Here is a 26963-nt window from a genome sequence, read left to right on the forward strand (position 1 = left end):
CTTCAGCCAATTCAATTCATTCCATGTGATATCAAATTGTGAAAGGATACTGAAAAGGCTATGGACCCTGACAACATTCCAGCAATAGTACTGAAGACCAACTAGCTGTGCTCCTAGCCAAGCTGTTATATTACAGCAACAAAACTGGCATCTACCCGACAATGGGGGAAATTGTCCAGGTACGTCCTTACACAAATAGGGCAAATCCAACCTGGTCAATTACCGTCCCATCAGTCTACTCTCCATCATTAGCAATGCTATTAAGCAGCACTTGCTCAGCAATAACCTGCTCACCGATGTTCAGTTTGGATTTTGCCAGAACCATTCTGCTGCGAGTAACTCACCTTCTGACTTCTCAAAGTTTGTCTTTCATCCACAGGTCAGGAGTGTGATGACATATGCTCCACTCGCCTGGATGGGTGCAGCTCCAACAACATTCATGAAGCTCAACGCCATCCAGGACAAAGCAGCCTGCTTGATTGGCACCCTATCCACCACCTTCAACATCTACTCCCTTCACCACTGATGCAGTGGCAGCAGCGTGTACCATCTACAAGGTGCATTGCTGCAACTCACCAAAGCTCCTTCGACAGCATCTTCCAACCGGTGACCTCTACCACCTGGGACAGGTGCAGTCGATGCATGGGAACATCACCACCTGCCAAGTTCCCCTCCCAAGTCGCACAGCATCCAGACTTGGAACTATATTGCCATTCCTTCATTGGGTCAAAATTCTGGAACCCCTTTCCTAACAGCACTGTGGTTGTACCTACAGCTCACAGACGGCAGTGGTTCAAGAAGGCAGCTCACTACCACTTTCTCAAGCGCAATTAGAGTTAGGCAATAAATGCTGGCCTAGCCAGCAACACCCTTATCCCATGAACAAATATAAAAATTTCCTGGTTCAAAGGTTGCAGTACATTTATTCAGAGCTGAGGCTGTTAAACAAGTTTAGAATCAAACATATGGGCTGGAGAGGCAGAGTTTGAGTTCTAATGGAAAACGAGTCATCATTTTACATCCCTCCCTATTGTTGTTTCCATCCAAGTCACAGATGCACTCGCCCAAAGTAAAAATCTACCCCAACATGGTGCAAGGGCAGACATTCCAATTCAAAATCCAGCTTCAGAAGTCTTCAGCCACAATTACCCATCACCGCTATGAAATCATTAGTCACAATGGAGGTGTGTGTGTCATAATAATTTAATCTGATTCAAGTGAAGGTGTTTCCTTTTATGTTCCGCAGAGTTTGTTTGATCCTGTTGTGAGACAAACACACCTGCAAGGTCAAACAAATCTGCCTCCTCAGTGCAGGATATGAAATAGAAAACAGGACATATTAAACAGTAAAATGATATACTCCAGCAATATTCAACTTAGACCAAAAAAAAATTATTTGTTATTGAAATTAACTTCCAACCAGAAATAGGGGCAGCACGGTGGTTAGCACTGCTGCCTCGCAGCGTCAGGGTTCCAGGTTTGATCACTTCTGTGCAGAGTCTGCACGTTCTCCCCGCGTCTGCGTGGGTTTCCTCTGGTTTCCTCCCACAGTCGGAAAGACGTGTAGGTTAGGTGCTAAATTCTCCCTCGGTGTACCCGAACAGGTGCCGGAGTGTAGCGACCAGGGGGTTTTCACAGTAACTTCATTACAGTGTCAATGTAAGCCTACTTGTGACACAATAAATAAACTTAAATAGGATGAAATATAGTGATAAAAAAAGATTTAGTTTATTTCCAGAGTATCAAAGATGCTTTTTTAGACAGATTTTAATTGGCAGGCTCAGACCCATTGCACAGTACATATCCCCAACAGTCAAATAATGCTTCTCCACCCCGCCACAGTGCATTTTCCCTTGAAAATATAAAAAATAATTTATATAATCAAATTACTTTAGGCAAAACTCATAACAACTCTCGGGCTTCCTTTATCATGAAGGAATTAAGGAGCTCCTTGACAGCATTTAATAACAGAAATGTGTACGCTCTCAAACAAATTATTTAAAAAAACTTCCTTTTGATTACCCTGCACCTCTTTGAATTGCTATTTAAACACCGTCACCACCTTCAACACAGAACTCCCAATGTTACACAGAACACTATAGTGTTTCCACTTGTGGGGAAAAAGCAAAACTAGAGACCATTAATATAAAATAGTCACCAAGAAATCAAATAGGAAACTTATTTACCAACAGAATGGTGAGTAAACGCGGGACTCAGTAGAACAGGGAGTGACTGAGGCAAATAATATTGATGCGTTTAAGAGAAGGTTAGAGGAGTAGATGCAGGAGAAGGGAAGAGAGTTTCCACATGAAACACTGATTCCAGGTATACTCAATTATGGAATGGGACTAAAGCAATTATAGTTTTCACAAGAGGTTCTTTGGGAGTGTCGCCGTACAAGAAGCCATCAATTTCTGAGGATTCGAAATAAAACGAGTCCTCTAAACTAATCTCCAAGTTATAGTCAATGAACAACAGTTTGTGTGGGAAAAAAAGTATTCCCTGGAGATTTTCTAATTAATATACAGTACAGTTTTCATTTAACCACAAGGATTTCAAGAGATACTTATGAGCTTGGATAACAGGAGTGGCGTGTTAGTGCATTTGCCAGCAAAACCAGTTGCTGGAGGGCAAGAATCCGCCTTTTGGCCATTTAGCAGCATGGAAGGTGCTCTGAAATAGACCAGCTTAAATTTTCTTCAAATATCTTATTGGCACTATGATGGCTGCTGAAGATATTGCGGCGATGGATCACATGATGCACATCTCTTGTCATTGGCGGCAAGGGCTTGTCGAGCGCGTGGGCAGTCTGCAGAACTTGGAGGTGGGCAGATCAGCTAATACTGATCATCCATTCAGTCCACTGTATCGGTGAGGTGAGGAGGGAGTGCTATAAAAAAAGGGGTGAGTTTGCTGTGAAATCTTGATTGTTTGGCCACTTTCCATTCTCTAACCACCCAGGCGCCCTCCACCATGACGGACAATCAAGCTTCCACCATTGATCAAGCCTGACATTTTAGACTTTGGCCTCATTCCTCTCGCGATTCTTGCTTAGTGTCTCGTCTTGCACTTTCTTCATCTCCAGTCCCTTCACCCAGGTGTATGCAAAGGAGCCAAGGAGCACCAGTACATTACTTGTCCACCAGAGAAAGGTCTTTACTTCCTCAAAGTAAAACACTGCCAGGATAGTTTGTGCGCAGGCTTTGGCGGTGCCAGAGACGTTGTGGGTCAAGGGGCTGGTGAATTTAATCTGCAGCCCCGTGACGTATCCGATTGCAAAGCCAAACACGCCACCCAAGGTCATCATACCCCAAAAGCTAGTGCTATTCATCTTGTCAAAGTTATACAATGTTTTCAATTCCCCAGCAATTACAATTAACGGAATAAAGAGTATGCAGGCGTTGACATTGTTGTAGTAGGTTAATCTCCAGATGCTGCCGTCAACAGCGGGCAGAACTTTCTTTGTGTATATGGCATTCAGGGACACACATAAACTGGCAATCACCCCAAACAATACTCCAACCCAGGACAGACTTCCTGTTGCACCTTCCTGATTTAATCCCAGGCAAAAGCCACCTGTAGGAAAGAAATGATAGAGACCATAAAGAGGCAGAAAAATCTACATGTTCAATATTAAACTGCTAAGTGTTTTGGTTATGATGTAGTTAACAAATAATGGAATCTGCAGCAAGTTACCATCCTTCAAACAGGTCTTGGGATTCCAAATCGCTGTCACCCAGTCTGACCTGATGTGCGTTTCCTTTTGGCCACGGAGAGGTGACAGGAAAAGAGTTGACATTTCCTTTGAGAATGTGTACGCTTGCATAACCCTTACATTCCCAAAAGTTCCAGGAAATTCTTTGGATTGCTCACCCAAATTCAGTGCTAACTCACCCACCAAGTGCTAAATCACTTTCTTCATAGAATCATAGAAACCCTACAGTGCAGAAGGAGGCCATTCGGCCCATCGAGTCTGCACCGACCACAATCCCACCCAGGCCCTACCCCCACATATTTACCCGCTAATCCCTCTAATCTACGCATCTCAAGACTCTAAGGGGCAATTTTTAACCTGGCCAATCAACCTAACCCGCACATCTTTGGACCGTGAGAGGAAACCGGAGCACCCGGAGGAAACCCACGCAGACACGAGGAGAATGTGCAAACTCCACACAGACAGTGACCCGAGCCGGGAATCGAACCCGGGACCCTGGAGCTGTGAAGCAGCAGTGCTAACCACTGTGCTACCGTGCCGTTCTTAACTGAACTCAACAGAAATCCTCATAATTTTGAACACTTCGGTCAGGCCTTCTCTTAGCTTTCATTCTTCTGGTGAAACAGCCTCAGTTTCTCCAGACCAGGATTAATAACTCTGATTTCTGGCAATGTCATAGATTCCCTTCAGTGCAGAAGGAGGCCATTCAGCCAATTGAGTCTGCATCGGCCACAGATGCAACTGCCCGTGACACCAATTCAGCATCTGACTGAGTGTGGCATCAGGGAATTAGTGCAACATTAATGTCAAAGAGAATCAGTGGTTGGAGCTTTGTTTAGCACAAAGGAGGAAGACTGTGGTTGTGGACACCAATGATCTCAGCCGCAGGATTTCACTGCACATGTTCCCCAGGGTAGTGTTCTCGGCCCATCCACCTTCACCTACTTCACAATGATCTTCCCTCCATCGGAAGGTCAGAAGTGGGGATAGTCAATGATTGCAAGCTGTTCATTACCGTTCATAGCTCCTCAGATTCTGAAGCGGTTTGTTACCAAATGCAGCAAGACATGGACAACATTCGGGCTTGCGCTAATAAATGCTACGTGGGATTTGTGTCACTCGTGTCAGACAATATCTATCTGCAACAAGAAGATTCTAACCATCTCCCCTTGGTGTTCAATAACACTGTTGCTGAAACTGCAGCCTTAAAATCCTGGAGGTTACCACAGAATAGTTCAGCACAGAAGGAGGTCATTTCCCCCCCAGCGTGCCAATCCCAGTAACCCTGCACACTCTTCCATTTTCAGATCATCAATCCCCTCTTGAATGCCTCGATTCAACCTGCTTCTACACATCTACTCTGTCCAGACCCCTTGTGATTTTAAATACCTCTCATCAAATCTCCTCTCAATCTTTTCGTCTCCAAAAAAAAAAGTCCCAACTTCTACGATCAATGGGACGGCACGGTGGCACAGTGGTTAGCACTGCTGCCTCACATTGTCAGGGACCCGGGTTCGATTCCCGACTTGGGTCACTGTGTGTGGAGTCTGCACATTCTCCCTGTGTCTGCGTGGGTTTCCTCCGGGTGCTCCGACCTCCCACAGTCCAAAAGGCAGGCTGGTTAGGTGAATTGACCATGTTAAGTTCTCCCTCAGTGTACCCGAACAGGTGCCGGAGTGTGGCGAGTTGGGGATTTTCACTGTAACTTCATTGCAGTGTTAATGTAAGCCTACTTGTGACTAATAAATAAAACTTTAACTTTTAACTTCTCATGTAACCAAACATTCCGGTTCCGCCCGCTGTGGGGATTGTCCTGGGTGGGATGGAAAATTTGATGGACCAGCAAAAGTCCTGTTGACTTCAGGTGGGAATTTCCCATCCTGTCTGGAACCATTCTCGTGACTCCCTTCTGCACCCACTCTAACACCTTCACATCCTCCCTAAAGTGTGGAGCTCAGAACTGGATGCAATATTCCAGCTAAGGCTGACCCAGTGGTTTATACAGGTATAGCACGACCTCCTTGCTTTTCTACTCTATGCCCCTATGGATAAAGCCCAAGGTTCTATAAGCTTCATTAATTGTGCTCCCAACCTTTTCTGCCACCTTCAATGATTTATGCATAAATACACCTAGGTCCCTCTGCCCCTGCTCCCTCTTTAGAACTGGACTCTTCAATATACATTGTCCTTCTGCGTTCCTTTTCTCAAAATGAATCACTTCTCTGCATTTAAATTCAATCTGCCATTCATTCACGCATTCCAACAACCTGTGTCCTGTTGAAGTTCCGCACTATCTTCCTCACAGTTCACAATACTTCCCAGTTTTGTATCATCCATAAATTTTGAAATTGTGCCTTGTATACCAAGACCATTTATAGCAGGAAGAGCAGGGGTCTCAACACCGACCCCTGGAAAACTCCAGTCTGAAAAATCACCGTGAACCACTACTTTCTGTTCCCTGTCACTCAGCCATTGCTCTAACTTTATTCACAAGTCTATTGTGAGGCACTCTTGAAGTCCATGTACACAACATCAGCAGCACTGCCCTCATCAACCCTCTATGTTACCTCATCAAAAAACTCAATCAAGTTAGTAAAATACAATTTGCCTCAGCAGATCCATGCTGGCTTTCCTTAATTAACCCGCATTTGCCCAAGTGACTATTAATTTTGTTCTGAATTATCATCTCTAGAAACTTCTCCACCACCAAGAAAAAAACTGACTGGCCTGTAATTACTAGATTTATCATCTTTACACCATTTTTTGAACAAATTCAATCCTCCGACACCACCTGAATCAGAGGTTAGAAACTCTAATTAACTGCCTAACTCCCCAAAGCCTGTCAACAACTACCTAATTGACATGAGTCTATGTGATGAAATTCTCTCTGCTTGCCTGGGTAAGTTTAGCTCCAACAACACTCATGAAACTCAATGCCATCCAAGTTGAACCAACTGGCTTGATAGATATCCATTTCACCAACCTAAACATTCACCACCGGTGCGCTGTTGTGCCATGTATAAAATGCACTGCAGCAACTTGCCAAGGCGTCCTCGCCTTCCAAACCTACGGCTTCTACCACCTGGAAGAACAAGGGCAGAAGATGCACGGGAACACCATCCCCTGCAAATTCCCTTCAACGTCTCACACCATTCTGATTGGAACTGTAACGCTGTTCCTTCATTGTTGCTGGCTGAATATCCTGGACCTCTAACAGCACAAGGACTCCAGTGGTTCAGGAAGGGGGCTCACCATCACCTCATCAAAGACAATTAGGATGAACAATGCTAGCGATGCTCACATGAATGAATTATTTTAAGAAGTCACAGTAAAGAAGGCAGTAGTGTTACCAAATAGAAAAAAAAACAAAGAAAAAGAGAAGGCGACCTGGTCACCCGAGACGGATGAGATGCACCCCTGGGCTGCTGAGGGAAGTAAGGGTGGCAATTGCAGAGGCACTGGCAACAGTCTTTCAATATGGAATAGTATCAAAGTCTGAAGGACTGCAAATGCTACAGTTCCTTTCAACAAAGATAAACAGACTTTAACACGACAACTGCCTAAGCCAATGGTGGGGAAGCCCCGAGACATTAATCTGGATAAAATTAACTGGCAGTTAGATTAAAGGTAAATCGCTTTCAACTAACTCAATGAAGTTCTATGAAGGAGGAGCTGAATGTAATGAGGGGATAGTTTGGTTTTTGTCACGCGTACGGATTTTTGTAACACACCAGTAACAGACTTGTTCGCAAAATGAGGTGAAAGGGGAAATGGCTGCACAGATACAAAATTAGCTTTCGGACAGAGAGCAGAGAGAAGAAGTGAACAGTTTCAGACCGGAGAGAGGGAAATACACTGTGGTGTTCCCCAGGGAATCAGCGTTGGGATCATGGCGCCTTTTGATTAATTATCAGGGCTTATTTTCAAAGTCTACAAAGGACGCTCACATGGGAAATGTAGTAGACAATGAGGAGGATAGTATCAGAAGATGGACAAGACATATGATAGATATATCAAGGTGTGGAGGTGCCAGCGTTGGACTGGGGTAAACACAGTAAGAAGTTTAACAACACCAGGTTAAGGTCCAACAGGTTTATTTGGTAGCAAAAGCCATACAAGCTTTCGGAGCTCTAAGCCCCTTCTTCAGGTGAGTGGGAATTCAGGTGAACAGAATTCCCACTCACCTGAAGAAGGGGCTTAGAGCTCCGAAAGCTTGTGTGGCTTTTGCTACCAAATAAACCTGTTGGACTTTAACCTGGTGTTGTTAAACTTCTTACTAGATATATCAAGGCACAGAGATGTGAAGTGATTAATTTCAGTAAGGGGAATGAGGAGAGGCAATGCAAACTACATCGTACAACAAGGGGACTTGGGATTATGTGCACACAAATATTTGAAGTTGGCAGAACAAGTTGAGATGAAGCTTAAAAAGCCATGCATATATATCCTTGGCTTTATAAATAGAGCCATAGAGTACAAAAGGGAGGGAGTTAGGTTAAACTTTATAAAATAATATTCAGGCCCAAGGTATTTGGTGTCATTCTGGGCATTGTGCTTTAAGGAGGATGTCATGGCTTAAGGAAGGAAGAGTGGGGAAGATACTTATTAGAATGGTACTGGGTGCAAGACTTTGGTGATAGAATCCCTACAGTACAGTAAGAGGCCAGTCAGCCCATCAAGTCTGCACCGACTCTCTGAAAGAGCATCCCACCCAAGCCCTCCCCTATACCCATAACCCGCACATTTACCATGGCCTAACCTACACATCTTGGAACACTAAGGGGCAATTTAGCATGGCCAATCCACCTAACCTGCACATCTTGAGTGTGGGAGGAAGCTGGAGCACCCGGAGGAAACCCGTGCAGAAATGGGGAGAACATGCAAACTCCACACAGTCACCCAAGGCAGGAATTAAACCCAGATTCCTGGCGCTGTGAGACAGCAGTGCTAACCACTGTCACCCACATGATATGATTTTTAAAAAAAGTCACAGTAAAGAAGGAGGCAGCAGTGTTACCAAATAGAATAGAAAGAATGCGACCTGGTCACCTGAAGCGGATAAATATATGGGTTTTTAAGATTCATCTTAACTTGTTCTGCCACCTTTAAAGATTTGTGTACATATAATCCCAAGTCCTCTTGTTTACATTGCCTCTCCTTATGCGTTACGTGGAGAGACCGCAGACAGAGGGATTTTCTGCTTGAAGCAGAGAAACTCAAGGGGAGATTTGATAGAGGTATTCAAAGTTATGATAGGGCAAATCAGGAGAAACGCAGAAAAGTTGGTAACCAGAGGATACAGATTGAAGGTAATGGGCTAAAGAACCAGAGGCAATATGATGGAGTTTTGATAAACTGGAATGCATTGCCTGAAAGATCACAGAAGCGGATTCAATAATATCATGAAAAGGTAACTGGAAATATTCTTGAAGTGGAAACATCCACAGAGCTATGAGGTAAGAGAAGGAACATGGGAGCACCAATTGGACAGGACTTTCAAAGAGTCAGTACAATGGGCCTAACATTTTCCTTCTACGATGCTATGACTCATGAAACTCAGAATCACACATTTGTACAGATTGATTAACTTGTCCTACCACATTCAAGGAGAGGTATGCCTGAAATCACAATGCCTCAGTAATCACAATGCCTCAGCTCTTCTGCTGGTTTTAAGATTTCAGTATTTCATGCACATTCCCTTTTCTCAACCCGTCACACACAGAATGAATCACCTCATAAACATCGTTAAATTTAATTTTCAAAATCCAGGTGAGGCTTTGTTCTTCAGTTATCAGGCACGTGTTTTCAACTCAGCATTGTGTCTGTAGCTGCTCTTATATCTACTATTATGACAGCAATGGCCTCTCCCCAGCCAACATGCCCAACACTGAGGCACTAATCACTCAAACCCAGCTTCCCAGGGACGGACAGGTCATCTGTGTGCCTGGGACTATCCGAGAAGATCTCCTGAATTGTCAAATTTAATTTGTCCTTTAGCAAAATAAAGCAAGAACTCCAAGACAGCTTGGAGGAATGCCGTGTCTTGGAATCCCAGAGGGAGGCCATTCAGCCCATCGAGTCTGCACCGACCACAATCCCATCCAGGTACTATTCCCGTAACCCTACATATTTACCTTGCTAATCCCATTGACACTAGGGTCAATTTACCCTGGCCAATCAACCTAGCTCGCACATCTTTGGACTGTGGGAGGAAACCGGAGCACCCAGAGGAAACCCACGCAGACACAGGGGAGAATGTGCAGACTCCACACAGACAGTGACCTGAGGCCGGAATTGAACCCGGGTCCCTGGCGCTGTGAGACTGCAGTGCTAACCCCACAAAGAATGTTTACTGGACAGGACAAGGCCATTCAGCCTGCTCCATCATTCAATTGGATCACGGCTGCTCTGTGTCTCAGTTCCATCTGGCTATCTTAGTTCCTAGCCTACAAAAATCAATCATAGATTGGGAACTTTTCAGTTGACCCCCCTACCCCGCCCTCAGGACAAGGGTTCAGCCATTTTGGACGGAAATGAAATGACATTTCTTCAATCAGGGGTTGTGAATCTTTAGAATTCTCGATCCCAGCTGTGGCAGATACTCAGTTTAAGAGTATATTCAAGCCCAAGATCCAAAGAGTTTTCAGCACTGTGGGAAATCAGGTAATTTGAGGATAGGGTGGGAAAGTGAAGTTGAGTTAGATTGACCATGATCTAATTGAACAGTGGAACAAGTGGTCACACGTTCTACTCCTGCTCCCATTTCTTATGCTCTTTTGTAGTGTTACCTCAGAGGGAATCAACACTTTTAGCATGGAAAAAACAATTGACACTTGTAAAGAGTATATTCACCGTATTTGTCAAAACTCTCAAATTTAATACATACACCTTAGAATTGCAGAATCAACCAGAAGTCATTCAATGCAAATGTCCCAGTTTTTCTTATAAGAATATTAGTTTGGACTGCCCTCACCTGGTTCCACCCTTAACTTGGAATAATGGAAGTACCAAAATCACAAATGAGAACTCTCATAGCAGATAAGGCATTGAAGAGACAGCCAACATTAGAGGTGGAAACAGACTGCCTTGATATGCGAAAGGACATGGGGAGATCAAAAGATCAACTCTGGATCAGATAGGATACCATGGATATGAACAGTCTGGTTCAGCCTTAGATGCCACGGTGGCACTGCTGCCTCACAGCGTCAGGGACCTGGGTTCGATTCCCAGCTTGGGTCACTGTCTGTGCGGAGTCTATTTGTTCTCCCGTGTCCACGTGGGTTTCCTCCGGGTGTTGCGGTTTCCTCCCACAATCCGGAAGACATGCTGGTTAAGTGCATTGGTCATGCTAAATTCTCCCTCAGTGTAGCTGAACAAGCGCTGGAGTGTGGTGTCTAGGGGATGTTCACAATAACTTCATTGCAGTGCTAATGTAAGCCTACTTGTGACATTAATAAATAAACTTAGTGAATAAGTAGCAGGATAGAGTCAGGAATGGAATTCGTGGTAGAACCAAAGACTTTGGTTTCCCCAATGTTTAATACCTCCATTATTCCGTGGCTCTCCAGCCAACCCCTCACCTTACATGCTCCATAAACCAGAGCTCAAACTCAGCTCACTGACACCTTGGGATCATGGTGGTCCATGCTGCCTCATAGCACCAGGGACCCGGGTTCAATTCCGACCTTAGGTTACTGTGTGGAGTCCGCATATTCTCCCCGTGTCTGCACGGGTTTCCTCCGGGTGCTCCGGTTTCCTCCCACAGTCCAAAGATGTGCAGATTACGTGGATTGGCCATGTTAAATTGCCCCTTTGTGTCAAAAGATGTGTAAGTTAAGGGGAATTAGCCATGGGAAATGCCTGGAGATAAGGGGGGGCGGGGTGGGGGTGCACCTGGATAAGATGCTTTTTCAGAGAGTCAATGCAGACTCAATGGGCCGAACGGCCTCTTTCTGCACTGTAGGGATTCTATGGGTAAAATTTTCACTTGTATTTTTACATCTATTCCTAGCCCTACAAATGGTCAAAGAAATCTCCCTTTCTTCATCCCCCAATTCCTTTGCCATACCTTCAGCTGCTTAAGTCCTCAGCACTGAGATCCCCCCCCCTAAACCTTGCAGTCTTCTTTCAAATTTCTTTTAAGACTCTGCAGTTACCAGAACTGTGGACACCACCTAGTGTCTTCTTTGACATGGTGTCAATGTTTGATTCATTTAATAAAACATCACAGGAATATAAATGCACTAAATAAATGCACGTTTCTTTACCTCGCAGGCATCAATAATAAAAACATGCAGCAGTGACTGTGCTCTGCACGAGTATTTCTAGGGGAATCATGCAAACAACTGTGAGATAGCACAATGCTGAAGGTAAAAATGATTCTTCATTTACCTATAATGATGCCACAACACAATAGGGCTCGGAACGATGTGGTCTGTTTGAGAATGGCATAGGACAGCAGGACGTTGAAGACAGTGGTGAGGGAGCGGCCAATGTTATAGAACGCCACTCCCACGTACTTGAGACACAAGTTGTTGAAAGTAATCATCCCGATAAAGACCAGGGACAAAGGGAGGACCTCCCGGGAGATCTTAGGGTCGAACCCAATCGGGGGGAACTCCACCATACCGGGACACAGGACGTTGAGCAGAGTGAGCGTCCAGCAGAGCAACACTGTCACCAGACACTGGAAGAAAGTGACGAAGAGGGGCGCGTCCAGCCTCAGGTCCGGGCTGTCCAACAAGTACTTGTTTAGGAAGACCATAGTGATCGATATGAACCAGTACACAGTCACCACGCAAGCGATGCGCACCGCCCTCGATATGAAAGATTCGGGGCTGCCTTGCTCCAAGTTGGACAACGCCATTTTGAGAATATTCGACCGTTTCAGCGGAGTCCTATTCATGGTGTGCAACAGAAATGAAGGTGATTAAAGTACATGCAATAATTTTTTAAAAATGCGACAAACAATCAGAATTAAAACAACATTTACCGATGCAAAAATAAATAAATAAATAAAGCCCAGGCCAACGTGAAGCAGAGAGACAAACTGCTACTCCGGCGGAACAGACACAAGACGCTGGCCAGCCTCACCCGCGCTGCATTTCCGGGGAACGTTCCATCCGTGTGTCAATTCCCTCGGTCGCTTAGCAACCAAGGATGTAGCAGCCTTCCACATTCCAACGCTGCCCTGGTAAACTCCGCCCAACACTTCAGAGGGACAACTTGCACTGATGTAGCGCCCAGCTTCACCCATCCCTTTGATTTGTCATGTCTTAGTATACAGTGTAAAGTATTGTTTCTTGCGCGCTGTACAGACCGTTCATAGAGTATATAGGGGAGAACAGGACTAGACAGGGTGGATGCAGGGCGGCACGGTAGCGCAGTGGTTAGCACTGCTGCTTCACAGCTCCAGGGTCCTGGGTTCGATTCCCGGCTCGGGTCACTGTCTGCGTGGAGTTTGCACATTCTCCTCGTGTCTGCGTGGGTTTCCTCCGGGTGCTCCGGTTTCCTCCCACAGTCCAAAGATGTGCAGGTTAGGTTGATTAGCCAGGTTAAAAAAAAAATTGCCCCTTAGAATGCTGAGATGCGTAGGTAAGAGGGCTTAGCGGGTAAATATGTGGGGGGAGGGCCTGGGTGGGATTGTGGTCGGTGCAGTCTTGATGGGCTGAATGGCCTCCTTCTGCACTGTAGGGTTTCTATGATTTCTATGATATTCCCCAGCGAGCTCAGGGAGGACAGAAACCTCCCGTGGAGCAGAAGGGCAAAAGCTCGCTCCATCTTGATTTTCAGTACGGAAGAAGTCCAGAACCACGGGTCACAGTCTGAGGATTCAGGGTAGACCAATTAGGAAGGAGGTGAGGAGACATTTCTTCACCCAAAGAGCGGTGAGCCTGTGGAATTCAATACCACAGGAAGTAGCTGATGCCAAAACATTGAATGCATTCAAGAGGCAGCTGGATATAGCACTTGGGGCGAATGGGATCAAAGGTAATGGGGGGGAAAGCAGGATTAGGGTATTGAGTTGGATGATCAGCCATGATTGTAATGAATGGTGGAGCAGGCTCGAAGGGCCAAATGGCCTCCTCCTGCTCCTATCTTCTATGAGAAGGAAAGGAAAGGGTGCAGAATATAGTGTTAGTTACAGATAGGGTGTAGAGAAAGATCAACTTAATATTTGATCTGATTTATTATTGTCACGTTTTAGAAATGTATTGTTTCTTGCCCACTCTACAGACAAAACATACCATTCACAGAGAAGGAAAGGAGAGGGTGCACAGTGTGGTGTTACAGTCATAGCTATGGTGTAGATACAGATGTAAGAACTTTTACTTTAGTGATCTGCGAACATGACTGGACAGCAAGCAGTCATTCTACTTTTTCTAAATCCCATAGTTATCCAAAGTAAAGAATAAATAAAAACACACACGTGGAATTATTTTAATGGTGTCCGAATGGTTGAGTGTGTGAAATATCCTGGGCAATCAATCTTTAGTTCCTGGAGACTTCAGGACAAGCTTGGTGAGAGATTGGCAAACCTATCATGGGTGCTCTCAACTCCGCCCCCCCCCCCCCCCCAGTATTTCTCACCCACAGATAGCAATGAATCCCTGTGGCTTTTGATTTGAATTTAGGAGACAATCTCTTCAGTAACAGTGCAATCTTAAAGCAGCTCCCTCCACCCCCCACGCCCCCGTTTTTGTATTTCCAAATCGGTTTTATTTTAAACGCCATTCCTTTTAGGGACAACAGAACGGGCTCGGGATCTTTACTGATTCATCCCGAGGCAGAACCTTAAGTAGGTTTTATATTGGCGGATTTTACTATTACTCTCGATAACCTTTTCCTTTTTAGTGGTGTTTTGTGCATGGCGGGGCGGGGCGGGGCGTAATATCCAGGACACGGGGAGAAACTCACCTGCCTTTGTCAGAAAAGGGCTCGGGTTGATTGCTTGTGAAGGACAGCACCTCCGACAGTGCGGCGTTTCCTCTGCCCACCCTTCTCTTGACTGTTTCACTCCCGATTCTGCAACTGAGTCAAGTACTGAATTTGAAGGACCAACAAATATTTTGGAACTTCAAATGCGATGCTTTTTTTTCAATCGCGCCTGATAATGGAGTAGACACAAGGTTATCAGCATTCACAATGGATATGGTCCCACTCTGAACACTATCTTCAGAGCCGCGCCAGTCAAACACCTCCACCCTCAGTACTCACAGGTACTAGCGCTGGGTTCGAGTGACCGGCTCGGGTTGTTTGTGCTCCTGGAGAGTTCGTGGTCTCCAAGTGCCCCGCCTTCACATTGCTGCCATTGGCTGCCCAACATGTCCATCCTCTGAACATCCAATTGGAAGGCAAGCAGACTCTGATTGGATGATGCTTGACACTCAGTCATTCTGCCTCCAATATGTTTTTATAGCTCATAGATGTCGAAAGGAAATTAAATAAAAACACATGCAATTCTTTTTAATGGTATCCTGATATTTTTTCTTCCGGTGTTGATTGTGCGAAGTCTCCTGGGAATCAATCTTTAATTCCCAGTGACTTCAGGAGAACATTGGGGGGAGATTGGCAAACCTATCGTGGGTGCTCTCTTTTCCCCTACTGCCTCTCACCCCCTTCCTTCCAGTATTGTTTCGTTTTATATATGATGTGGAGATGCCGGCAGTGGACTGAGCTAACCACAGTAAGAAGTTTAACAACACCAGGTTAAAGTCCAACAGGTTTATTTGGTAGCAAAAGCCACACGAGCTTTCGGAGCTCCAAGCCCCTTCTTCAGGTGAGTGGGAATTCTGTTCACAAACAGGGCATATAAAGACACAAACTCAATTTACATGAATAATGGTTGGAATGCGAATACTTACAGCTAATCAAGTCTTTAAGATACAAACAACGTGAGTGGAGAGAGCATCAAAACAGGTTAAAAAGATGTGTATTGTCTCCAGACAAGACAGCCAGTGAAATTCTGCAGGTCCAGGCAGGCTGTGGGGGTTACAAATAGTGTGACATGAACTCAATATCCCGGTTGAGGCCGTCCTCATGTGTGCGGAACTTGGCTATCAGTTTCTGCTCAGCGACTCTGCGCCGTCGTGTGTCACGAAGGCCGCCTTGGAGAACGCTTAGCTGAATATCAGAGGCCGAATGCCCGTGACCGCTGAAGTGTTCCCCAACAGGAAGAGAACAGTTTTGCCTGGTGATTGTCGAGCGGTGTTCATTCATCCGTTGTCGCAGCGTCTGCATAGTTTCCCCAATGTACCATGCCTCGGGACATCCTTTCCTGCAGCGTATCAGGTAGACAACGTTGGCCGAGTTGCAAGAGTATGTACCGTGTACCTGGTGGATGGTGTTCTCACGTGAGATGATGGCATCTGTGTCGATGATCCGGCATGTCTTGCAGAGGTTGCTGTGGCAGAGTTGTGTGGTGTCGTGGTCATTGTTCTCCTGAAGGCTGGGTAGTTTGCTGCGGACAATGATCTGTTTGAGGTTGTGCGGTTGTTTGAAGGAAAGATGTGGGGGTGTGGGGATTGCCTTGGCGAGATGTTCGTCTTCATCAATGGCATGTTGAAGGCTCCGGAGGAGATGCCGTAGCTTCTCCGCTCCGGGGAAGTACTGGACAACGAAGGGTACTCTGTCCACCGTGTCCCGTGTTGTCTTCTGAGGAGGTCGGTGCGGTTTTTTGCTGTGGCGCGTTGGAACTGTCGATCGATGAGTCGAGCGCCATATCCTGTTCTTATGAGGGCATCTTTCAGCATCTGGAGGTGTCTGTTGCGATCCTCCTCATCTGAGCAGATCCTGTGTATACGGAGGGCTTGTCCGTAGGGAATAGCTTCTTTAACGTGTTTAGGGTGGAAGCTGGAGAAGTGGAGCATCGTGAGGTTATCCGTGGGCTTGCGGTACAGTGAGGTGCTGAGGTGACCGTCCTTAATGGAGATGCGTGTGTCCAAGAATGCAACCGATTCCGGAGAGTAGTCCATGGTGAGTCTGATGGTGGGATGGAACTTGTTGAACATGACACCACACAACCCTGCCACAGCAACCTCTGCAAGACGTGCCGGATCATCGACACAGATGCCATAATCTCACGTGAGAACACCATCCACCAGGTACACGGTACATACTCTTGCAACCCGGCCAACGTTGTCTACCTGATACGCTGCAGGAAAGGATGTCCCGAGGCATGGTACATTGGGGAAACCATGCAGACGCTACGACAACGGACGAATGAACACCGCTCGACAATCACCAGGCAAGACTGTTCTCTTCCTGTTGGGGAACACTTCAGCAGTCACGGGCATTCGGCCTCTGATATTCGGGTAAGCATTCTCCAAGGCGGCCTTCGTGACACACGACGGCGCAGAGTCGCTGAGCAGAAACTGATAGCCAAGTTCCGCACACATGAGGACGGCCTCAACCGGGATATTGGGTTCATGTCACACTATTTGTAATCCCCACAGCCTGCCTAGACTTGCAGAATTTCACTGGCTGTCCTGTCTGGAGACAATACACATCTCTTTAACCTGTCTTATTGCTCTCTCCACTCACATTGTCTGTACCTTTAAGACTTGATTAGCTGTAAGTATTCGCATTCCAACCATTATTCTGTAAATTGAGTTTGTGTCTTTATATGCCCTGTTGGTGAACAGAATTCCCACTCACCTGAAGAAGGAGCTTAAGGCTCCGAAAGCTTGTGTGGCTTTTGCTACCAAATAAACCTGTTGGACTTTAACCTGGTGTTGTTAAACTTCTTACTGTGTTTACCCCAGTCCAACGCTGGCATCTCCACATCGTTTTATATAGACAGCAATGGCGTTTTCATGGAGTGCAGTTGTTCAGAACTTTGTATATTAAAGTTTATTTATTAGTGTCACCAGTAGGCTTGCATTAACACGGCAATGAAGTTACTGTTAGAAATGTGTTAATTATTCTGTAGGTCTGTGCAGGTTAGTAACCTCAGTTGGGCCTTGGTGTGGTTCCAGAGCCTAAAAAATCATTATTGACACATGGTTGTAATAACAGTTATGAAGAACTGGTGCTGGTATTTCTCAGGAGGCTAAGAAAATTTGGCGTGTCCGCTACAACTCTCACCAACGTTTACAGATGCACCATAGAGAGCATCCTTTCTGGTTGTATCACAGCTTGGTATGGCTCCTGCTCTGTTCTATTTTTTATTCATTTGTGGGACATGGGTGTCACTGGCTAGCCAGCATTTATTACCCATCCCTTGTTGCCCTTGAGAAGGTGGTGGTGAGCTGCCTTCTTGAATCGCTGCAATCCATGTTCTGTGGGTTGACCCACAATGCCGTTAGGGAGGGAATTCCATGATTTTGACCCAGTGACTGTGAAGGAATTTCCAAGTCAGGATGATGAGCATCTTGGAGGGGAACTTGCAGGTGGTGGTGTTTCCATGTATCTGCTGCTCTTGTACTTCTAGATGGAAGTGGTCGTGGGTTTGGAAGGTGCTGTCTAAGGATCTTTGGTGAATTGCTGCAGTGCATCTTGGACATAGTACATGCCGCTGCTACTGAGCGTCGGTGGTGGATGGATTGAATGTAGATGTGGTGCCAATCAAGCGGGCTGCTTTGTCTTGGATCAAGCTTCTTGAGTGTTGTTGGAGCTGCACCCATCCAGGCAAGTGGGGAGTATTCCATCACACTCCTGACTTGTGCCTTGTAAATGGTGGATAGGTTTGGGGAGTCAGGAGGTGAGTTACTCACCGCAGTATTCCTAACCTCTGACCTGTGTTTATATGATGAGTCCAGATGAGTTTGTGGTCAATGGTAACCCTAAGGATGTGAGGGATTCAGTGATGGTAACACCAGTGAATGTCAAGGGATGGTGGTTAGAGCGTCTCTTCTTGGTGATGGTCATTGCCTGGCATTTGTGTGGCACGAATGTTACTTGGCACTTGTCAGCCCAAGCCTGGATATTATCCAGATCTTGTTGCATATGAACATGGACTGCTTCAGTATCTGAGAGTTGTGAATGGTGCTGAACATTATGCAATCATTGGCGAACATCCCCACTTCTGAGCTTATGATGGACGGAAGATCATTGAGGAAGCAGCTGAAGATGGTTGACACCGAGGACACAACCTCGGTCCAAAGATGTGCGGGTTAGGTTGATTGGCCATGCTAAAAATTGCCCTTAGTGTCCTGAGATGCATAGGTTAGAGGGATTAGTAGGTAAAATATGTAGGGATATGGGAGTAGGGCCTGGGTGGGATTGTGGTCGGTGCAGACTCGATGGGCCGAATGGCCTCTTTCTGTACTGTAGGGTTTCTATGATTGCTATGAGGAACCCTGAGGGACTCCTACAGAGATGTCTTGGAGCTGAGATAACTGACCCTCCACACCCACAGCCATCTTCCTATGTACCAGGTATGACTCCAACCAGTGGAGTGTTTGCCCCCTGATACCCATTGATTCCAGTTTTGCTAGGGCTGCTTGATGCCACACTCGGTCGAATGCAGCCTTGATGTCAAGGGCTGTCACTCTCACCTCATCTCTGGAATTCAGCTCTTTTGTCCATGATTGAACCAAGGCTGTAATGAGGTCAGGAGCTGAGTGACCCTGGCGAAACCCAAACTGGGCATCACTGAGCAGGTTATTGCTGAGCAGGTGCTGCTTGATAGCACTGTTGATGACCCCTTCCATCACTTTACTGATGATCGAGAATAGACTGATTGGGCGGTAATTGGTTGGGTTGAATTTGTCCTGCTTTTTGTGTACAGGACTATTCTGGACAATTTTCCACATTGTTGGGTAGATGCCAGTGTTGTAACTGCACTGGAAGAGCTTGGCTAGGGGAGCGGCAAGTTCTGGAGCACAAGTCTTCAGTACTGTTGCTGGAATGTTATCAAGGCCCGTTGCCTTTGCAGCATCCACTGCCTCCAACCATTTCTTGATATCATGTGGAGTGACTTGAAGTGGCTGGAGACTGGCATCTGAGATGCTGGGGATCACTGGAGGGGACCAAGATAGATCATCCACTCGGCACCTCTGGCTGAAGATTGCTGCGCATGCTTCATTCTTATCTTTTGCACTAATGTACTGAGCTCCTCCGTCATTGAGGATGGGGATATTTGTGGAGCCTCCTCCCCCAGTGAGTTGTTTAACTATCCACCACCATTCATGACTGGATGTGGCAGGACTGTAGAGCTTAGATCTGATCCGTTGGTTGTGGGATCGCTTAGCTCTGTCTATCACGTGCTGTTAATGTTGTTTGGCATGCAAGTAGTCCTGTTTGTTAGCTTCACTAGGTTGACACCTCATTTTTAGGTATGCCTGGTGCTGCTCCTGGCATGCCCTCCTGCATTCTCCATTGAACCAGGGTTGATCCCCTGGCTTGATGGTAATGATTGAGTGGGAGATATGTTGGGCCATGAAGTTGCAGATTGTGCTGGAGTACAATTCCACTGCTGTTGACAGTGCTTCACGGATGCCCAGTCTTGAGTTGCTAGATCAGTTTGAAGTCCAAAACCGCAAGAAACTCCGAAGGGTCGTGAACGAGGTTCAAGACCGCAAGAAACTACAAAGTGAACGAAGTCCAGTCCATCACGCAAACTAGCCTTCTATCCATGGACTCCGTCTACACTTCCCCCGCCTTGAAAAAGCAGCCAGCATAACCCAGGACTCCACACACCCTGGACATACTCTCTTCCACCTTCTTCCGTTGGGAAAAAGATACAAAAGTCTGACATCACTTACCTGCTGCAAGCAGACTTTTGAATGGACCTACCGTATATTAAGCTGTTCTTTCTCTATACCCTATCTGTGACTGTAACACTATATTCTGCATCCTCTTCTTTCCTTCTCCCCTATGTATTCTATGAACCGTATGTTTTGTCTGTATAGCGCGAGAAACAATACTTTTCACTGTATACTAATACATGTGACAATAATAAATCAAAGCAAGTCAAAAAATTCTGTGCTTTTTTCAAACGGAATCTATGCATGTGAAAAAAAATTCACACCCTGTGAAACAATTGCAGATACAAAAGAAAAAATCATGAATTGACCAACTGTCCTTCAAATGAGGCCACCTTTTGTTTATTATGCATTAATTGAGTTAATTGTATTCTGTTGGTCGGAATTAGCTGCAGATTCACTGGTATTCCAATAAGTAGAACTTATTGAAACTGTGGTAGTTAAGTTTGGAGGTGCATGTTAGTAATGTCTGTTTCTGTAAATTAATGAAAAGCTTATGTGTGTGAAAGTTAGGCTTCAATTCTAGCCTTCACCACCTGGCTATCTAGAATAAAACATGTTGCATCGGGGAAGACTCCACATACAGTGTTAGACACTCTGACAAGAATTGTTCACATTGTTTTGAGTCATAGTCATAGAGATTTACAGCACAGAAAGAGGCCCTTCGTGTCTGCGCCCGTTATCATCCATTTATTCCATTCCCGTTTGCCAGCACCTAGTCTGTGGCCTTGTATGCTATGGTGTTTCAAGTGCTCATCTAAATGCTTCTTAAATGTTATAGGGGTTCCCACCTCTCTCACATCTTTAGCCAGTCAATTCCAGATTCCCACCACTCTCTGGGTGAAAGGTATTTCCTCAAAACCTCTCCAAATCTGCTGCCCCTAACCTTAAACCTCCCTGTTTATTGACCCCCTCTTCTAAGGGGAAAGGTTTCTTTCTATCTACCCTATCAATGTTCTTCATAATTTTGTACGTCTCAATCAGATCCCTCCTCAGCCTTCTCTGCTCCAAGGAGAACAGCCTCAGCCTACTCAGCCTCTCTCCATAGCTGAAACACTCCAGCCCAGGCAACATCCTGGTGAATCTCCTCTGCACCCTTTCTAATGCCATCACATCCAAGCAAACAAAACTTTTGTCCCTAAAGACCAGGCTGTCCAGATGTGATCTTCAGCCTGAGCAATATATGAACCCTGAAACACTGACAACCCAGTCGTTTTGATGCCTTTGTCTTTTTTGGACTGTCCCGTTTGAGCATTTTGTTTCTGGACATTCAGGAAGCCTGTTCCCTTGTCTTTGGACACATCCCAAATCAAAGCACAAATAACTCGGCGTATATACAAATAAACAGAAGCGGGAATTCAAAAATTAAATTAATTTAAACTCGGTGTACAAAGCAGGAAACAAATGCAGACTGATTTTGCCCTTCTCAAATGTGGGGCCACATTCCATGCTGACTGTCCAGCCTGCGTGATATTAGAACTCTTGTGGGTGAAAGAGGAGGTCACGCCCAATTCACATGTGCCCAATGAGCACAAAATTCAGGCCTCCACCTGATCTCACACTCTGTCTGATTTTACATGCTTGGTGTTAAAATGTGGCCAAACTGGTTGCGTCAGATTCCTCTTGCTGGGTTTGGCGTTAATCACTCACTGTGATGCACTATCCAGAACTGTGGGTGTATGCGACATGTGATCATTTACACAACATTAATGTATAGCAACTTCTGTTCCAATGTGTAAGAGCTTTGGAATGCTGTGAATCCTCACCTTCCACGTATAACCTTTAAACAACTAATTGAGATTGACACAATTCTTGCTGATCATCGGATACTTACACGAGATATTGGTGAGTGTCTATCATTCACTGCTACGTACCTCCTTCTTTGTGAGTTCTCAGTCTGAAGACAGGACATTGGCGATTATTCGCTGAACCACGGAAACAGCAGCAAATATTCATTGGGTTGAGGAGGTGTAGGCCCCTAACCTTCCTCAGCTGGAATGAGTTAAAATATACTGGAATCTGCAACAAAAACAGAAAATGCTGCAAAATCTCAGCAGGTCTGACAGCACCCAGGGAGAGAGGAGAGAACCAACGTTTCGAGTTTGGATGACCCTTCGTCAGAGCTGAGGGCACAGAAAATCAGAAAAGATTTATACTATGAGTGTGAGGGGGAGGGGCTATAAAAGGACAAAGGAATGTAAATGAGGATAAAGCTGAGAGAGATGCTAAAGGTGTCCATTAAGAGATCAAAATGTGTGAATGGCAGAACAGAGGGACAGATGGTTAAGGCAGTTGGCCTGAAGAAGGAGAGTGGGAATGGAGCAGTGGAAAAATGGAAGGCAGAAAGAAGGATGATCGAAATGGATGAGTGAGATGAAAAGAAGCAGCTTGAAATAAAATAAATGGGAGTGGGGTGAAGGTGGAGGGGAGGGTTCATGCTCTGAAGTTGTTGAACTCAGTGTTCAGTCTGGAAGGCTGTAAAGTGCCCAATCGGAAGATGAGATGCTGTTCCTCCAGTTTGCGTTGGGGTTCATTGGAACATTGCAAAAGGCCAAGGATGGACATGTGGACAGGAGAGCAGGGTGGTGTGTGGAAGTGGCAAGCGACAGGAAGGTCTGGGTCCTGGATGGACCGAAGGTGTTCGGCAAAGCGATCACCCAGTCTATGTATGGTCTCTCCACTTCTCCATTCCTGCTCTTCTTCCTGCCCCCCCCCACCCACCCCCCACCCACTCCACCCCCCACCCCCCCCACCCCCCACCCACCCCCCCCACCCCCCCCCCCACCCCCCCCCCCCACCCCCCCCACCCCCCCCCCCACCCCCCCCCCCCCCCCACCCCCCCCACCCCCCCCACCCCCCCACCCCCCCCCCCCCCCCCCCAGCCCCGTCTCCTTTTTCAGGCCAACAACCTTAACCATCTGTACCTCTGTTCTGCCATTCTCACATTCTGATCTCTTAATGGACACTTTTGACATCTCTCTCAGCTGACTTTATCCTCATTTACATTCCCTTTGTCCTTTTAAAACCCCCCAACTCCCACCCTCAGAGTATAAATCTTTTCTGATTTTCTTTGCCCTCACCTCTGACGAAGGATTTTCCAGATTTGAAACATTGCCTCTATTCTCTCTCCCTGTCAGACCCGCTGATATTTTCCAGCATTTTCTGTTTCAGCTGGAATGGGGTTTGAATTTTTTTGAAAATTCATTTCTGGGATATGGGCGTCACTGGCTAGGCCAGGATTTATTACCCATCCCTAGTTGCCCTTCGGAAGGTGGTGGTGAGCCGTCTCCTTCCACTGCTGCAGTCCCTGAGGTGTAGGTACAGCCACAGTGAAGGAACGGGAATATACTTCCAAGTTAGAATGGTGAGTGACTTGGAATGGAACCTACAAGTGGTGGTGTTCCCAGGTATCTGCTGCCCCTGCCCTTCTAGATGGTAGCGGTCATGGGTTTGGAAGGTGCTGCATAAGAAACCTTGGTGAGTTCGGTCAGAGCATCTTGTAGAAGGTACACACGGCCGCCATTGTTAGTTGGTGGCAGAGGGATTGAATGTTTGTGGAAAGGGTATCAATCAAGTGGGCTGCTTTTCCTGGACGGTGTTGAGCTTCTTGAGTGTTGATGGAGCAGCATTCACCAGGCAAATGGAGAGTATTCCATTACACTCCTGACTTGTGCCTTGTAGATGGTGGACAGGCTTTGGGGAAATCAGGAAGTGAGTTACACGCCACAAAATTCCTAGTTTTTGATCTGCTCTGGTGGCCACAGTATTTATACGTCTAGTCCAGTTTAGTTTCTGGTTTATGGCAACCCCCAGGATATCGATAACGTCAGCGATGATAATGCCATTGAATGTCAAGGGGCGATGGTTAAACGTCTCTTGTTGGAGATGGTCATTGCCTGACACTTGTGTGGCACGAATGTTACTTGACACCTGTCAGTCCAAGCCTGGATTTTGTTCAGGTCTTGCTGCAATTGGGCTTGGACTGCTTCAGTATCTGAGGAGTTGTGAATGGCGCTGAACATTGTGCAATCATCAGCAAATAACCCCGTTTATGATCTTATGATGGAAGGAAGGTCATTAATGAAGCAACTGAAGATGGTTGGGCCGAGGACACTATCCTGAGGAACTCCTACAGTGATGTCCTCGGACCAAAATGACTAACTCCAACAACAACCACATCCATTTTCCTTTGTGCTAGTATGATTCCAATCAATGGAGAGTTACATCCTGTTCCCGTTTACTCCAGTTTTGTTGAGGCTCCTTGATGCCATACCCGGTCAGACGCTGCCTTGAGGTCAAGGGTAGTCACTCTCACCTCACATATGGCATTCAGCTCTTTTGCCCAAGTGCTGGAAAATGGGATTATGTTATGATTCCTAGCCTCTGGCCTGCTCTTGTAGGCACATTATTTATATGGCTGTTCCAGTTCAGTTTTTGGTGAGTGGTAACCCCCAGGATGTTGATAGTGGGGGATTCAGTAAAGTTAATGCCATTGAATGTCAAGGAGATATGATTAGACCTCTTACTCCTGGATGACTTACAGGCAACTTAATGGGGAATGTCACAATGCTGTCAAACCCTCTGACTCGCTCAGCCCAACTAACCTCATCTGTGCTCTGGATGATTAAGTCACTTGCTCTCCTAAAAAGAGCAGCTGTCAGCAGCTTGATGCAATGATTTGCTGCAGCTTCTGAAACGTTGCACAGATCTCTGGCTGATGCCTCGAAGAATAAAAGTTCAAGGTTATGGTCAACTTCAGAGCAACTAGCATTAGACTCCTAGGGCAGGATTTTCCTGTCCCACCCGCCAGGGGAATTGTAGCAAGCGGGACAGAACATTTGGCGGACCATGCAAAGGCTCATTGACCTCGAGCGGGGATTTCTGACATTGGGGCGAGCGAGGCTGGAAAATCCAGCCCATAGAGTTTTACAGCACAAAAAGAGGCCCTTCGGCCCATTGTGTTAGTGCCGGCCATCAGGCATTTAGCTATTCTAATCCCATTTTCCAGCACTTGGTCCGTTGCTGTGTTCGCTGATATTTCCAGTGCTTATCCAAATGCTTCTTAAAGGGTTCCTCTCTCTACCATCCAGGCAGCGAGTCACAGATTCCCACCACCCTCTGGGCAAAAAGGTTTTTCCTCAAATTTCACTCTCCCCTTCGACCCTTTTCATCCACGATCCCCCCCTCCCCCCCCAACTCTTGCCAGGTAACTCCACCCTATGTGATCAAGACCCTTCCCTCCCCCCCCGCCCCCCCCTCCCCCCTCCCAAATACTTCAGCAACTTCCCCCTCTGGTGGCAGCGCTGACCCCGGCAAAATGTGTGGGACGCGTGTTAATTCTCAAAGTCTCGGAGCTTCCGACTTCCACTGAGGAATGACAAGACTCAGGAATTCCACCTCCTAGTCCCACTCTAACTGATTCTTGACCGAGACAAGCTTGGGAGGAGCAGAGGCCCGGCGATTACTAGCCCTCTGGACAAGGTTAGGAGGCAGGAGGGCTGGTAAAATGGCAGCAGAAGGTGTCTGGTGGGAGGCCTGACATCCTCCTGCTACTATGGGGTATTCCCAGAAAAGGGAATGGCAGCAGCTCAGTGGCTGGTTGATCTGGGGACAGGAGGCAATGAACATATTTACCACAACGCCGGGATTTTACTCCCTTCATGGCCCTTAGGAGCACCTTCCCCTCTCCCCTTCCCCTCTTCCCTTCCCCTCCCTCCAGCCACCACCCTCAGTGGTAAGGCCCACCCCCTGCGGTTCTCATGCTGCCACCAGAGGGTTTTAAAGTTTATTTATTTACAGTCACAAGTCGGTTAACATTAACACTGCAATGAAGTTACTGTGAAAATCCCCTAGTTGCCACAGTCTGGCGCCTGTTCGGGTACACTGAGGGAGAATTTAGCACGGCCAATTCACCTAACCACCACGTCTTTCAGACTGTGGGAGGAAACCGGAGCACCCGAGGGAAACCCATGCAGACACGGGGAGAACGTGCAGACTCCGCACAGACAGTGACCCAAGCTGGGAATCGAATGTGGGTCCTGGCACTGTGAGGCAGCAGTGCTAACCACTGTGCCACCGTCTGATCCTGTTGTTTGCTAGTGCGGGCTCAGGCCATACTTTTGGCGGTGAAATCAATGACATGCCTGAAATCAAAAGACGGTCACTCAGTTGACTGCACCTTGATTTGATTTATTATTGTCACATATATCAGGATACAATGAAAGTATTGTTTCTTGCAAGCTATAGAGACAAAGCATACCGTTCATAGAGTACATAGGGGAGATGGAAAGGAGAGGGTGCAGAAAATAACGTTGCAGTTAATGATAGTGTGTAGAGAAGGATCAGTTTAATATATGGTAGGACCATTCAAAAGTCTGATGGGAAGAAGCTGTTCTTGAGTCTGTTAGTATGTGACTTCAGACCTCTATATCTTTTTCCCGACAGAAGAAGGTGGAAGAGAAAATGTCTGGGGTGCATGGGGGTCCTTGATTACGCAGCAGTAAGTGCAGACGGAGTCAACGGATGGGAGGCTGGTTTGCGTG

The 26963-nt window shown here is 46.4% G+C and overlaps 1 protein-coding gene across 2 annotated transcripts; it reads right to left on the reverse strand.

The window, feature by feature from the left end:
- Nucleotides 1-1704: 1704 nt before the first annotated feature.
- slc35c1 (solute carrier family 35 member C1) lies at nucleotides 1705-21881 on the reverse strand. 2 transcript variants are annotated; one of them, XM_078220957.1, is made up of 3 exons: nucleotides 21816-21881; nucleotides 12107-12621; nucleotides 1705-3576 (listed from the first exon to the last, which is right to left on the reverse strand). In XM_078220957.1, the coding sequence occupies exons 2-3, from the start codon at nucleotides 12618-12620 to the stop codon at nucleotides 3017-3019; spliced, it is 1074 nt and encodes a 357-aa protein (XP_078077083.1). In that variant the 5' UTR covers nucleotide 12621; nucleotides 21816-21881; the 3' UTR covers nucleotides 1705-3016. The 2 variants fall into 2 exon arrangements, with proteins under 2 accessions (XP_078077083.1, XP_078077084.1); XM_078220958.1 differs by lacking the exon at nucleotides 21816-21881 and adding an exon at nucleotides 12708-12824 and having other exon boundaries at nucleotides 12107-12612.
- Between the last annotated feature and the right edge of the window lie 5082 nt (nucleotides 21882-26963).

The sequence above is a fragment of the Mustelus asterias genome, chromosome 9 (assembly GCF_964213995.1).
Source record: "Mustelus asterias chromosome 9, sMusAst1.hap1.1, whole genome shotgun sequence".
Classification (NCBI taxonomy): Eukaryota; Metazoa; Chordata; class Chondrichthyes; order Carcharhiniformes; family Triakidae; genus Mustelus; species Mustelus asterias.

Coding starts and splice junctions, on each gene's coding strand:
- slc35c1 (XM_078220957.1), bottom strand. CDS start 12,620: ATGAATAGGACTCCGCTGAAACGGTCGAATATTCTCAAAATGGCGTTG. Junction 3,577..12,106: donor GTGTTGTGGCATCATTATAG/GTAAATGAAGAA, acceptor TCTTTCCTACAG/GTGGCTTTTGCCTGGGATTA.